We start from the raw sequence: 13,474 nt of genomic DNA, 5'->3' as shown, positions 1-13,474 counted from the left end.
AAATAGATTAAAAAGGTGTCCCATCTTCCCCCACCCTACTATATGAACTTTACTGACTTGGTATCGGAGGTTGTATGAAAAAACGTAGTATAACAATGTTGGACACCGAAGAATTGTTTGGTACCTCGTCGCTCGCTATTATTGCTATGGCAATTCTGCATGAAAAGGAATTGATTACAAGATACGAATCTTAACTTGTACAGAACGGCGCCCTTTCACAAGGTTAGCCTGCCTCTAACTTAGAGGTAATGGGTTCGAGGCACTTCGCTGCTACCTATATGGGCGCACGTGTCCTTGGGCAAAACACTTAACGAAAATTACTCCAAAACAGTGATCAATAATGGGTTGTCCAAATTATCTGCCATACATAAAAAATCCCTTAAAAATAATCACCCACAAAGTAACATACTTGGCAACTCGTAAGCTGGCACGAGGTGTATGAAACAGAACACCCGTGTTATAACGACTATCGTTTTCCGGCCACGCGAGGACAAAGCAAGTTACATTCATTCATTCATTCATTACCTTATAGAACCTGTCATGCCCGTTATGTTTGGTGAAGGAATAGTAAAGGTTTCTCTGGTATTTGCTATTTGCGGTTGAATTGAAATTACTGGGCAAATGTTTTCCTCAAAATTCGTTGAAAGGTTGTTTGGATTCCCCAAAGTATAACATACGTTGTACGATGTGGCTGTAATAATAAAATGTGACATGGTATAATGTAGTAGGGGAAGATGGGACACCATTTATTCTGTTTTCTCATCCCTTTTTGTAGTATGCAAAGTAAATTCAAAGAATTATAAAACCGTATCTTCGGGACTCCCATAGACGGTTGTTAATTGTTTAAAACACGATTAAGGTATTTATATATTATGTGTTAAAGGTGTCCCATATTCCCCAACAGTACTATAATATCCAAATATCCTGATCATGTTTTACAAAATAAACAACGGTCTATGGGAGTCGTAAGGATACAGTTTTATAATTCTTTTAATGTTCTTTGTTTACTAGTACTATCTAATTAAACAAAAAAAAAAAGTGTCCAATTTTTCCCAATTTACTTTATTATCCAAATATCCCGATCGTATTTCAAACAATTAACAACGGTCCATGGGAGTCGTGAGGATACGGTTTTATAATTCTTTGAATGTTCTTTGTTTACTACCAAACCGGAGGAGAAAATAGAATAAAAAGCCATATTACATTACAATAATATTTTTACCTGTTCCTGAATCTGCATCGTCGCCTGGTGCTGTGAAAGACAATCTGATTCCACTGTTTTGGTCATTAGGGTCCACATGAACCGCTGTGAGGTCATTGATACGATTTGGTGCCAAATCATCAGGACGAACAGATGGGGCAGTAGTTACTGGTCTATCATACACAAAAATTAAATAAACTGCAAGTATGAATGAGTGAATGAATGAATGAATGGATGAGTGAATGAGTGAATGAGTGAATGAATGAATGAATGAATGAATAAATGAATGAATGAATGAATGAGTGAATGAGTGAATGAATGTATGAATGTATGAATGAATGAATGAATGAATGAATGAGTGAATGAGTGAATGAATGAATGAATGAATGAATGAGTGAATGAGTGAATGAATGAATGAATGAATGAATGAATGAGTCTATAGTAGGGTGGGGGCAAATGAGACACCTTTTCATACTATTTTTTGTACCATTAGTAGTAAACACAGAACATTAAAAGAATTATAAAACCGTATCCTCAAGACTTACATATAGACCGTTGTTAATTGTTTAAAACACAATCAGGATATTATGTGCTAAAAAGGTGTCCCATCTTCCCAGGATATTATCTGATAAAGATGTCCCATTTGTGTTACCGGGCAAAATAAACAATGTTTGAACAGTTATCTGATAAAAAAACATAGTGTAACTGGAAAATGTAGTGTAGACTTTATCAAGGAAAATAGTTTGTTTTTATTTACAAAACTTATATGACTCGCTTGTCTGCTAGGTGTAGCGACTACGCTTGTTTTCTTCCAATTAAATGTAAATATGTTTTTAACTGTAAGCGTGTTTTAACAACTGTTGTTTGTCGCTATATTTTGTCTTCTTGTTAAAAATATTCCCAAATCTTCGCTACCGTAATTGAAGAGACAAATAAATTTAATAATATTATTATATTATACCCGATAAATTCGATTCCAGTGCCCGTTTGAACTCTAGTGAAAACCCCACGTTCATTTGATTCGTTTGATAAAGATTCCCCAGCCTCACGGTTACCAGTTACAGTGCCTGCGAACCAAGTATATAGTAAAGCGGGGTGAGACGGGACACTTTTCAATATATTTTTTGTCCCATAAAGTCGTAAACATAGAACATTCAAAATTTCATATGCTTCATGTTATATTATATGCTTATATTATATTATAAATTATATGATTACTATACGGAAAACTTAATTCAATTTTTTCGTCCCATTTGGTAGTACAAAGAACATTCAAAAGAATTATAAACCGTGTCCTCACGACTCCTATAGACCGTTGTTAATTGTTTAAAACACGATCTGGATATTTGGATATTATGTGCTGAAGGTATCCCATCTCACCCCACAGTACTATACAATATTTCTAAAACATAATATAAAGATAGTAACGCTAGAATACTTACCGTTGTTTTGTAGTATCCCAAATATTAATGCAACTGGAGACCCAAACGTTTTTGAACCGGTCGAAATCATTGAACCGTTTACTTCGACCTATTCATACAAAAATAATATTACTGTAATGTAATTTAATGAATGTAACTTACTTTATCCTCGCGTGGCCGGAAAACGACAGTCGTTATAACACGGGTTTAACAGCTCGTGCCAGCTTACGGGTTACCATGTATGTTACTTTGTAGGTCATTATTTTGGGGGGATTTTTATTATTTTTTTTACGTGTGACTGATAATTTGGACAACCCATTAGTGACCACTGGGTTGGAGCAATCGCCGTTAAATGACGCCCAAGAACACATATGCCCACAATGGTATAGTACTATATAGTGGGATGGGGGAAGATGGGACACCTTTAGCACAAAATATATAAATATCCTGGTCGTGTTTTAAACAAACAACAATGGTCTATGAAAGTCGCGAGGACAAGGTTTTATAACTCTTTAAATGTTTTTTTGTTTACTACCAAAATGTACGAGAAATGGAATGAAAATATGTCCCATCTTCCCCCATCCTACTATATATTATAATAACTTTATTTGTCTCTTTAATTGCGGTAGCGAAGATTTAGAAATATTTTAAACAAAAATACAGGATATAGCGACAAAACAACAGTTGTTAAAACACAATTACAGTTGAAAACATATTTACTTCCAGTTTAAAGAAAATAAGCGTGGTCGCTACACCTAGCAGACAAGAGCCATTTATGTTTAAATATTATTAAGTTTAAACTTCAAATAGAAACAGAAGTCTGCGTAAAGACACGTCCCGTACAATGGGTTAATATTAACAGAAAATGACGGTTACACTGTATATTTTAAGTAATAAGTAGCTACCTGTATACTGTAGCGTCCTCTTTCTCGAAAGCCAATAAAGGTCCTTGAATATACGCCATCATTTATCGTGTTATCTGCTCCTTTGGAAATTAAATAAAGGAATGAATGAATGTAACTTGCTTTATCCTCGTATGTTCGAAAAATGCCAGTCGTTATAATACGTGTTCTGTTTCATACACCTTGTGACTGAATGGGTGAATGGGTGAATGGGTGAATGGGTGAATGGGTGAATGGGTGAATGGGTGAATGGGTGAATGGGTGAATGGGTGAATGGGTGAATGGGTGAATGGGTGAATGGATGAATGAATGAATGAATGTAACTTGCTTTATCCTCTCGTGGCCAAAAATGACAGTCGTTATAACACGGGTGTTCTGTTTCATACGCTTCGTGTTACCCAGTATATGTAACTTTGTGGATTGTGGATGATTATTATTTTATTTAGTCTTTTTTATGTATGGCTGATAATTTGGACGACCCTTCAGTCACCACTGGGTTGGAGCAATTGCCGTTAAATGTCTCGCCCAAAGACTTATACGCTCACAATGGTAGCAGCGACAAGCATTGAACCCATTACGGGCTAAAGGCAAATTCTTACCTGCACCGTTATCCAATAAGATAAGTCGCTCTTCAGTGTAGTCTGGTTTTTCAATGACAGCAACCACAGACAAATAAAGTAAAGGAGGTCCCGGGTCCCCATGTGTTACCTGTTTTGAATTAAACCATTATCAATTCAGATCAAAACAATTGAAATTTTAATAACATTTAAGCAATAAATGAACTATGTATAGTATTTCTTATTGAGAGTACGATAGTCGTTTTAATATAGTTGTTGTGATTCATACACTTTATGCGCACTGACGAGTTCTTACATATGTAGTAGCGTGGAAAAGATGGGACACATTTTCATTCTATTTCTCGTCCCATTTGGCAGTAAACAAAGAACATTCAAAGAATCCTAAAACCTTGTCCTCGCGACTTTCATAGCCCATTGTTAATTGTTTAAAACACGACCAGGCTATTTATATATTTTGTGCTAAAGGTGTCCCATTTTCCCCCACCCCACTATATATAGTAGCGTGGAAAATGTGGGACACCTTTTCATTCTATTTCTCGTCCCATTTGGCAGTAAACAAATAAAACATTTACAGAATTATAAAACCATATTCTCACGACTCTTATAGACCGTTGTTAATTGTTTAAAACATGATCAGGATATTTGGATATTACGTTCTAAATGTGTGTTTCCCCAACCTACTATAAATAAAAGTGTCTAACCGTAGCTTCAATAACAATAGGTCCAGCTATTCGTGTTGAAGTCGAGCGTGTTGAGGTTCGAACTACAATTGGCTGGACATTTTCTAGAGTTCTTGACGTAACTGACAAACTGACGGTATCCTTGTATTTAGAATTGATGGCGTATTTCCAAGTTCCAACCTAAAACGTGAATGAATGGATAAATGAAATGAACGAATAAATGAATGAATGAAGAAATAAAACAAATATGCCTACAAAACCAGACTAGACCTATATGCTAAATCTACTCAGTAAACTAAACTAAATTGTGCTTACCGTTGCTTTTCCAGGAATAACAAATTGAATAAATTTTAACGATTGGTCTGTTTGAGCAAGTGGATGACCGTCACATGTACCAGAAACAGCAATAGGCAGAGATGAGTAGATACAGCCCCTCGCATCCGTTAATTGTATTGCTGAAAAGGTAGTTTGCTATTCAATACCTTATAGTATGGTGGGGGAGACGGGACACCTTTAGCACATAATATTCAAATATCATGATTGTGTTTTAAACAATTAACAACGGTCTATGGTAGTCGTGAGGCCACGGTTTTTATAATTATTCGAATGTTCTTTGTTTACTACAAAATTTGACGATAAATGAGAATGAAAATGCTTCCCATATTACCCCAACCTACTATATATAATGAAGTGGGGGAATGTGGGACACTTAAGCACATATTAACTCTTATTACAAAAATCAAAATAGTTAACGATTTAATACCACGATTTGGTACGGTCATATTTTATTACCTAAACATTGACAATAATTTTTGCGTTTAACACCGATTTCTATTAACATTAGTCTTTTTTGACGCCTGCTTTTTATACTGTATTTTACTGTTAAACCCCTAACAGGTTTTGTTTATAATTCGTTTTTTTTTTAATTTCCTAATTTGCCCCGTGTGCCACTTTGCCCCACTTTTGTTTATGGACAACTAGACACATAGTATAGTAGGGTGGGGGAAGATGGGATACCTTTAGCACAAAATATACAAACATCCTGATCGTGTTTTAAACAATTAACAACGGTCTATGGGAGTCTTGGGCATATAGTTTTATAATTCTTTGAATTTTCTTTGTTTAGTACTAAATGGGACGAGAAAATGGGGTTAAAAGTTGTCCCATCTTCCCCCAACCTACTATACACATAAGTGTAACCTTACATGGTGGTTTAATTTGATAGGAAAATCTAAAAGTAGTATTGAGCCCTACACTTTTGTCAATTTCGACCGTTCCATTGGCGTTTTGTTCAGCGGATAAGTTGTGTTGCCTGTATAAGATCTGTAATATATTTGTCATCAAAATTTAAATTAAGATATATAGTATTGTAGGGTAAGATGGGACACTTTAGCACATAATTTCCAAATAACCTGATCATGTTTTAAACAATTAACAACAGTCTATGGGAGCCATGAGGATACAGTTTTATAATTCTTTGAATGTTCTTTGTTTTATAACAAATGGAACGAGAAATAGAACAAAAGGGTGTCCCATATTATTATTATTATTATTATTTTGGGGTGTGGGGAAAGATGGGACACTTTGGCACATACTATCTAGATATTCTGATCGTGTTTTAAACAATTAACAACGGTCTGTGGGAGTCGTGAGGATACGGTTTTATAACTCTTTGAATGTTCTTTGCTTACTATCAAATGGGACTAGAAATAAAACAACACGATGTCCCATATCTTACTACTATTATTATTATATAGTAGTGTGGGGAAAGATGGGACACTTTAGCATATAATATCCAAATAACCTGATCGTGTTTTAAACAACGTTCTATGGGAGTCATGAGGATACGGTTTTATAGTTCTTTGAATGTTCTTTGTTTACTACCAAAATGGAACGAAAAAATCGACCAAAAACGACTCCTATCTTTCCCAACCTACTATATGCTAAGTTTACCGTTGATACTAGGTTTCTGATATCGCCATCTTCATCAGCAATTACTGCAAATGCGCCTGTCAGTCGTCTCAGGTCTCTATCTTGTGCAAAAAACCATCGACCGCTGGTGCGGTTAACCAGCTGAACCAACGCAGTATTTTGTGTTGTTGTAAGGAAAATGGCATCTATTGTGCAACCCTTTAAAATAGAATAACCTTTATTATTATTTTAAAATATGTTTAAATCTTCGCTACCGTAATCGAAGAGACCAATGAAAGTTATTATTATATTATTATTAATATTTTATTTGTATTTTCGATTACGGTAGCGAAGGTTTTGAAAATTTTAAACGAAAATACAGGATATAGCGACAAAAATAACAGTTGTTAAAAAAAGCTTACAGTTGTTTATGTTATAACTACTGTCGTTTTCAGGCCACGCGAAGATAAAGTAAGTTAAATTCATTTATTCATTTAAATAAAGTTTAAACGAAAACAGAATATAGCGGCAAAAGAACAGTTGTTAAAACACAATTAGAGTTAAAAATATATATACATTTAATTGGACGATAAAGCGTGGTCGCTACACCTAGCAGACAAACGAACCATTTATGTTTAGATATGTTCAAGTTAAACTTCTAATAGAAACAAAAGTGTGCGTAAAGACACGACCCGTACAGGGGGTGTCGGCTTTTAGAGGATTGAATGAATGAATGAATGAATGAATGAATGTAACTTACTTTATCCTCGCGTGGCCGGAAAACGACAGTCGTTATCACACGGGTTTAACACCTCGTGCCAGCTTACGAGTTGCCATGTATGTTACTTTGTGAGTGATCTTGTCTTGCCCAAGGACACATACGCCCACAATGGTAGCAGCGACGAGCCTTGAACCCATTACCTAATGGTTACAGGCAGGCGCGCTAACCACTACGCCACGGCGCCGGACGATTGACCCAAAGTTTCTGTCATTATGGGAAAACATAACGCCAAATATTTATATACTTGGTAACGCGTTGTTGGCACGAGGTGTATGAAACAGAATGCTTATGTTATAACGACTGTCGTTTTCCAGCCATTTATGGTAAAGTCCGGCGCTGTGGCCAAGTGGTTAGTGCGCCCGCCTGTAACCCAGAGGTAATGGGTTCAAGGCTCGTCGCTGCTACCTGTGTCCTTGGGCAAGACACTTAACGGCAATTGCTCCAATCCAGTGGTCACTAATGGGTTGTCTAAATTATCAGCCATACATAAAAAAAAGAAAAAATCAAAAAAAAATAATCACCCACAAAGTAACATACATGGTAATTCGTAAGCTGGCACGAGGTGTTAAACCCGTGTGATAACGACTGTCGTTTTCCAGCCACACGAGGATAAAGTAAGTTACATTCATTCATTCAAAGTAAGTTGCAATCATTCATACTTATATTGACTTACCCTGTTCACCGCTCGTGAAGAGACATCAACTGTATAAGGCGACCTATTCTCCATACCGTCTGTCAGCACTACAATGTGTCCACATGGTTCAGTTGGGCCATCACGTTCCATTTCCTTAATCAAGGGTTTATAAACATCAGCCCAATAGAGATACATTATATGGTATAGGAGAAAACGGGACGCATTTTCATATTAACCTTATCCTGTTTTAAACAATTAACAACGGTCTATTGGGAGTCGTAAGGATACAGTTTTATAATTCTTTAAATGTTTTTTTTGTTTACTACCAAATGGAAAAAAGTGTCTATGTTTAGATAGCTGTTTTGTGGACAGACAATTTACCGAAAAATGGTTCATATTTAGTAGGTTTGTGAAAGATAAAACACCTTTTCATTCTATTTTCTCGTTCCATAAACAGAGAACATTTCAAGAACTATAAAACCATATCCATAAGACTCCCATAGACCGGTGTTAATTGTTTAAAACACGATCAGGGTATTCGGATATCATGTGCTAAAGCTGTCCCATCCCCCACCCTACTATACACCCACACACGTTTACTAAAGAAATTAAACCCATTTTTTATCTTATTGAATCCAATCTGCTTACTTGCATGGCGGCTTGTATGCCACATCCAATACAAGTTGAGCCGCCAGTTCTGTTCGGAAAACGTGAGCAGATATCAAAGCGATCTGTTTGAGAGTTTACGTGTCTGATTGGTAAAAGGGTCTGAGCGAAAGAATGAAACTGTACGATTCCAATTTTGTCTCCATCCGAAAGTAAAGAGCTTATAAACTCTGAAGTGCTTTGTCTCATCATAAGCAATCGTTTCTATTACAACAAATAAATGAATGAATGAATGAATGAATAACTTACTTTATTCTAGCGTGGTCGGGAAACGACAGTCGTTATAACCCGGGTGCTCTGTCCCATACACCTCGTGCCAGCCTACGAGTTACCACGTACGTTACTTTTTGAGTAGTTGTATTTGTTAATTTGGACAACTCGTTAGTGACCACTGGGTTGGAGCAATTGCAGTTAAATGTCTTGCCCAAGGACACATACGCCCACAATGGTAGCAGCGACGAGCCTTGAAGCTATTACCTCTAGGGGAGATGCAGACACGCTAAACACTTTTTCATGTCACCGAAACAAAATAAAGGTAAAAAATACCAGAAATTAAAATGCGTACTTACTCCACGCATGCTGCCAGAAACGTCTAGAACGACAACAAAACGTCTGTTTTGAGGGGGTTTTACAACACGAAAAGTTGGGGTAAGACTTCTCAAGTTTGGGTTCGGTGGGTTAGCCCCTTCACGGAAGTCAGGAGAAGCACCTATAACTTCCCATAAGCTTTTCAAATTGCATTTAGCGTTTTGTTCATTGTCCGCCTCGCTGTTGTGAAAGTTGATTGGTTCGTTGGGATCGTTATGACAAAATGCTTCAACCTATATATGTAATATAATGTTAAATAAAATAAATAAATGAAACTTGTTTTATCCTTGCGTGGACGGAAAACTGCAGTCGTTATAAAACGGTTGTTCATACACCTTTTTTGCCAAATATATTGTGTTTTTTTATAATTTATATTTATTTTTTTAATCAGTTTGAATAAATGAATGAACGAATGTAACTTACTTCATCCTTGTGTAGCCAGAAAACGACAGTCGTTATAACACCGGTGTTCTGTTTCATACACCTCGTGCCAGCTTACGGGTTACCATGTATGCTACTTTGTAGGCAAATATTTTTTTGTCATTTTTATGTATATATTAGGGTGGGGGAAGATGGGACACTTTTAGCACATAATATCAAAATATCCTGATCGTGTTTTAAACAATTAACAACGGTCTATCGGAGTCGTGAGGATATAGTTTCGTACTTATTTGAATGTTCTTTGTTTACTACTAAATGCGTCAAAAATCGAGTTAAAAGGCGTCCCATCTTCCCCCACACCATACTGTATATATATATGGCCGATATTACAGCGTATAACTTTATATCCAATAACTATAAACGTATAACTTACTTAATTCTCGCGTGGCCGAAAAATACGGTCGTTAAACACGGGTGTTCTGTTTCATAAACCTCGTGTCAGCTTACCACGCTGTTCACGCATGTAACTTTGTAAAGAAATATAGTAGGGTGGGGGAAGATGGGACACCTTTTCATTCTATTTTCTCGTCCTATTTAGTAGTAAACAAAGAAAATTCAAAGAATTATGAAACCGTATCTTCACGACTCCCATAGACCGTTATTAATTGGTTAAAACACAATCAGGATATTTAGATATTCTGTGCTAAAGCTGTCCCATCTTCCCCCACCCTACTATATTATATTATATATATATATATATAATATTGTAGTAAATTTTCTAAATATTTATTTGAAATTCTTATTATACCGAATGTAAATAGCTAAATGACATCATTGAAGAGTTCAGCCCCCTCGGCTGGCGACTTGCAGGAAAAAAATAGCAGTTTTCTGTTAGTGGAAGCAGACTGCTACGGTTGACAGCACACCTTGTATTATATGGTGGAGCGTATTCGATATTCATTCCCCTCAAACTCAACGGGCATCTGTGCAAATTGGAATTAATAATATATATTGGTCTTCGTCGGCAATTTTTGTATAGAATAGAGTACGGTAATACACCTTTAGCACATAATATCCAGACGTCATGATCGTTTTAAACAATTAACAATGGTGAATGGAATTTTTTTCCGTACGGTAGTAAACAAAACATATTTAAACAATTATAAAACTGTATTCTTACGACTCCCATGGACCGTTGTTAATTGTTTAGAACACGATCAGAATATTTGGGTATTATGTGCTAAAAGTGTCCCATCTTACCTAACAGTATTGCATTACTTGGTCTTCGCCTGCAATCTGTGTATATAGTAGGGTGGGGAAAGACGGGACACCTTTATCTCATAATATCCAAATATCGTGATCATGTTTTAAACAATTAACAACGGTCTATGTGAGTTGCGAGGATACTGGAAAAGGTATCTTAACCTACTATAGCATAGGGTGGGGAAGATGGGACACCTTCTCATTCTATTTTCTCGTCCCATTTGGTAGTAAACAACGAACATTCAAACAATTATAAAACTGTATTCTCACGAATCCCATAGACCGTTGGCAATTGTTTAAAACACGATCAAGATATTTGGATATTAAGTGTTAAAGCTGTCCCATCTTACTCAACACTATTCCTTGGTCTTTGGCTGTAATTCGTGTATATAGTACAGTGGGGGAAGAGCGTATACACCTTTAGCACAGAATATCTAAAGTTCCCGATCGTCTTTTATACATTTAACAACAGTCTATGGAAATCGTGAGAATAGGGTTTAATAATTTTTATAAAAAGTTATTTGTTTACTACCAAATGGAACGAAAAAACATAATGCAAATTCGTCCCATCTTGCCCCACCCTACTATATGTACTTTTGTTAAACATATACCAAATTATTGTGTTAGTATAGTAACTGTTGTTTTTACCTGGTTGCTTGGAGAATGTTGTTCGAATCTAAGTAATGTCGTTTATGGTTCCCGGTCGCGTATTCGTCAAACACGCCCCACCGTAAATGAGACCATTCGTGCACAATTGCCTTCTCTAAAAAACCAACGTTTTTCTTTTTAAGATGTATGAATAATTGTAACTTTTGTGGGTTTTCGTTGCTTTTTTGGAAGGATTTTCTGTATGACTGACAATTTGGACAACCAATTAGTGACCACTGGGTTGGAGAAATTTAGGTGCCTTTCCCAAGGACACATACGCCCACAATAGTACCAACGACGAGCCTTGAACCCCTAACCTCTAGGTTAGAGTAACATACATGGTAACTCGTAAGCTGGCACGAGGTGCTAAACCGTGTGATAACGACTGTCGTTTTCCGGCCACGCGAGGATAAAGTTACATTCATTTATTCAGAGCAAGCGCACCAAATATTCCACAGTCCCAGAGTTACGCTTATATGCAAAACCTTACCTCGTGGTCCATATAGATGTTCTTGCGGATTGTAGACATACTCAGGTGTAATGTGAATGTACGTCCCTGGGTCGCCGCACCCGCCTGTTTGGCGAGTATATGGATTGTCTCCCTTTACTGAGTTAGCTGGTGCGACTATCACATCTGCCTACAATAGAATGAATGAATGTAACTTACTTTATTCCCGCGTACCCGGAAAACGACAGTCGTTATAACACGGGTGTTGATACACCTCGTGCCAGCTTACAAGTTACCATGTATGTTATACTTTGTGGGTGATTATGTCAGTTTTTTTTTTATTTTCTATAATAATAATTTGAACGACCCATTAGTGCCCACTGGGTTGGAGCAATTGCCGTTAAGTGTCTTGCCGAATGACAATGAAACACACACGCCCACAATAGCAGCAGTGAAGAGCCTTTCATAGTTTATAAAAAATTAAAAACAGACATCTTTGATTTTTACCTTTCTGTAAGACAGTCCAATTGCTGTATCATACCTCGCGCCAGTCCACGTTTTTGGTACAAGTATATTAATGTTACGAAAGTAGGCCCGTTTCTTTGTTAATGTGAACAAACTGTGCGATGCTCGAGTGAAAAAATCCTGTAAAATTAGTTCCGTTATTTGTCTCTTCGGTAAGGGAAGCGAAGATTTAGAAATATTTTATACGAAAAGACAGGATATAGCGACAAAACAACATTTGTTAAAACACGCTTACAGTTAAAAACATATTTACATTTAATTGGAAAATAATAAGCGTGGTCGCTACACCTAGCAGACAAACAGGTCGTTTATGTTTAAATATTATCAAGTTATAACTTGTAATAGAAACAAAAGTGTAAATAAATGGGAATAAAAAGATTACAGTAGGTTGGGAAAAGATTGAACACTTTTTAACCCTATTTTCTCGTCCCATTTGGTAGTAAACAAAGGACATTCAAGAAATTATAAAACCACATTCCTACGACTTCCATAGATAGTTAATAATTGTTTAAAACTCGATCAGAATATTTTGATAATATGTGCTAAAGGTGTCCCATCTTACCCCATCCTACTATACATGTAGCGCCTATTAAATCTATATACTTGCCCGTATATTTCTGATCAAAGTTTCATTTTCTGGCACTGCTGGATTAATTGCAACCAAAACGCCATCGTATCCATTAGACTGCAATTTGACCGACGCAAAATCGCCGTTCACGGTAACAAAAAAACACACAGCGCACAATATGTGAAAAAAACCAAACAACATTTTGCGGAACTGGAAATGTTTTGTGGTGTTTTTCTTTCCAGTTACTGCAAATACTAAAAAGGTTGGAAGATTTTTTAA

The 13,474-nt window shown here is 36.4% G+C and overlaps 2 protein-coding genes across 9 annotated transcripts in view; both read right to left on the bottom strand.

Moving 5' to 3' along the window:
- The window catches only part of LOC149725662 (uncharacterized), an 89,320-nt gene that overhangs the window by 9,862 nt on the left and 65,984 nt on the right, over positions 1-13,474 (bottom strand). The gene's annotated exons all lie outside the window — the stretch shown is intronic.
- The window catches only part of LOC149725664 (calcium-activated chloride channel regulator 1-like), a 23,336-nt gene extending 9,862 nt beyond the window's left edge, over positions 1-13,474 (bottom strand). For 5 of the 8 annotated variants that reach the window (XM_089891243.1, XM_089891247.1, XM_089891244.1 and 2 more), the window contains exons 1-19: positions 13,235-13,473; positions 12,610-12,747; positions 12,145-12,292; positions 11,655-11,769; positions 10,552-10,726; positions 9,344-9,595; positions 8,757-8,978; positions 8,148-8,261; positions 6,736-6,912; positions 5,988-6,105; positions 5,098-5,237; positions 4,804-4,962; positions 4,124-4,232; positions 3,528-3,607; positions 2,644-2,731; positions 2,163-2,268; positions 1,223-1,374; positions 526-691; positions 58-155 (exon numbers count right to left, since the gene is read on the bottom strand). In XM_089891243.1, the coding sequence (XP_089747369.1) occupies positions 58-155; positions 526-691; positions 1,223-1,374; positions 2,163-2,268; positions 2,644-2,731; positions 3,528-3,607; positions 4,124-4,232; positions 4,804-4,962; positions 5,098-5,237; positions 5,988-6,105; positions 6,736-6,912; positions 8,148-8,261; positions 8,757-8,978; positions 9,344-9,595; positions 10,552-10,726; positions 11,655-11,769; positions 12,145-12,292; positions 12,610-12,747; positions 13,235-13,396 (2,719 nt within the window). In that variant the 5' untranslated portion in view covers positions 13,397-13,473. Of the gene's footprint in view, positions 1-57; positions 156-525; positions 692-1,222; positions 1,375-2,162; positions 2,269-2,643; positions 2,732-3,527; positions 3,608-4,123; positions 4,233-4,803; positions 4,963-5,097; positions 5,238-5,987; positions 6,106-6,735; positions 6,913-8,147; positions 8,262-8,756; positions 8,979-9,343; positions 9,596-10,551; positions 10,727-11,654; positions 11,770-12,144; positions 12,293-12,609; positions 12,748-13,234 lie in introns of all 8 variants that reach the window. The other 3 variants (XM_089891246.1, XM_089891249.1, XM_089891251.1) reach the window with 1 other exon arrangement.

This window comes from Ciona robusta, chromosome 13 (assembly GCF_009617815.1).
Source record: "Ciona robusta chromosome 13, ASM961781v2".
NCBI classification, from domain to species: domain Eukaryota; kingdom Metazoa; phylum Chordata; class Ascidiacea; order Phlebobranchia; family Cionidae; genus Ciona; species Ciona robusta.
This window is presented reverse-complemented; position numbering and strand designations above follow the sequence as displayed.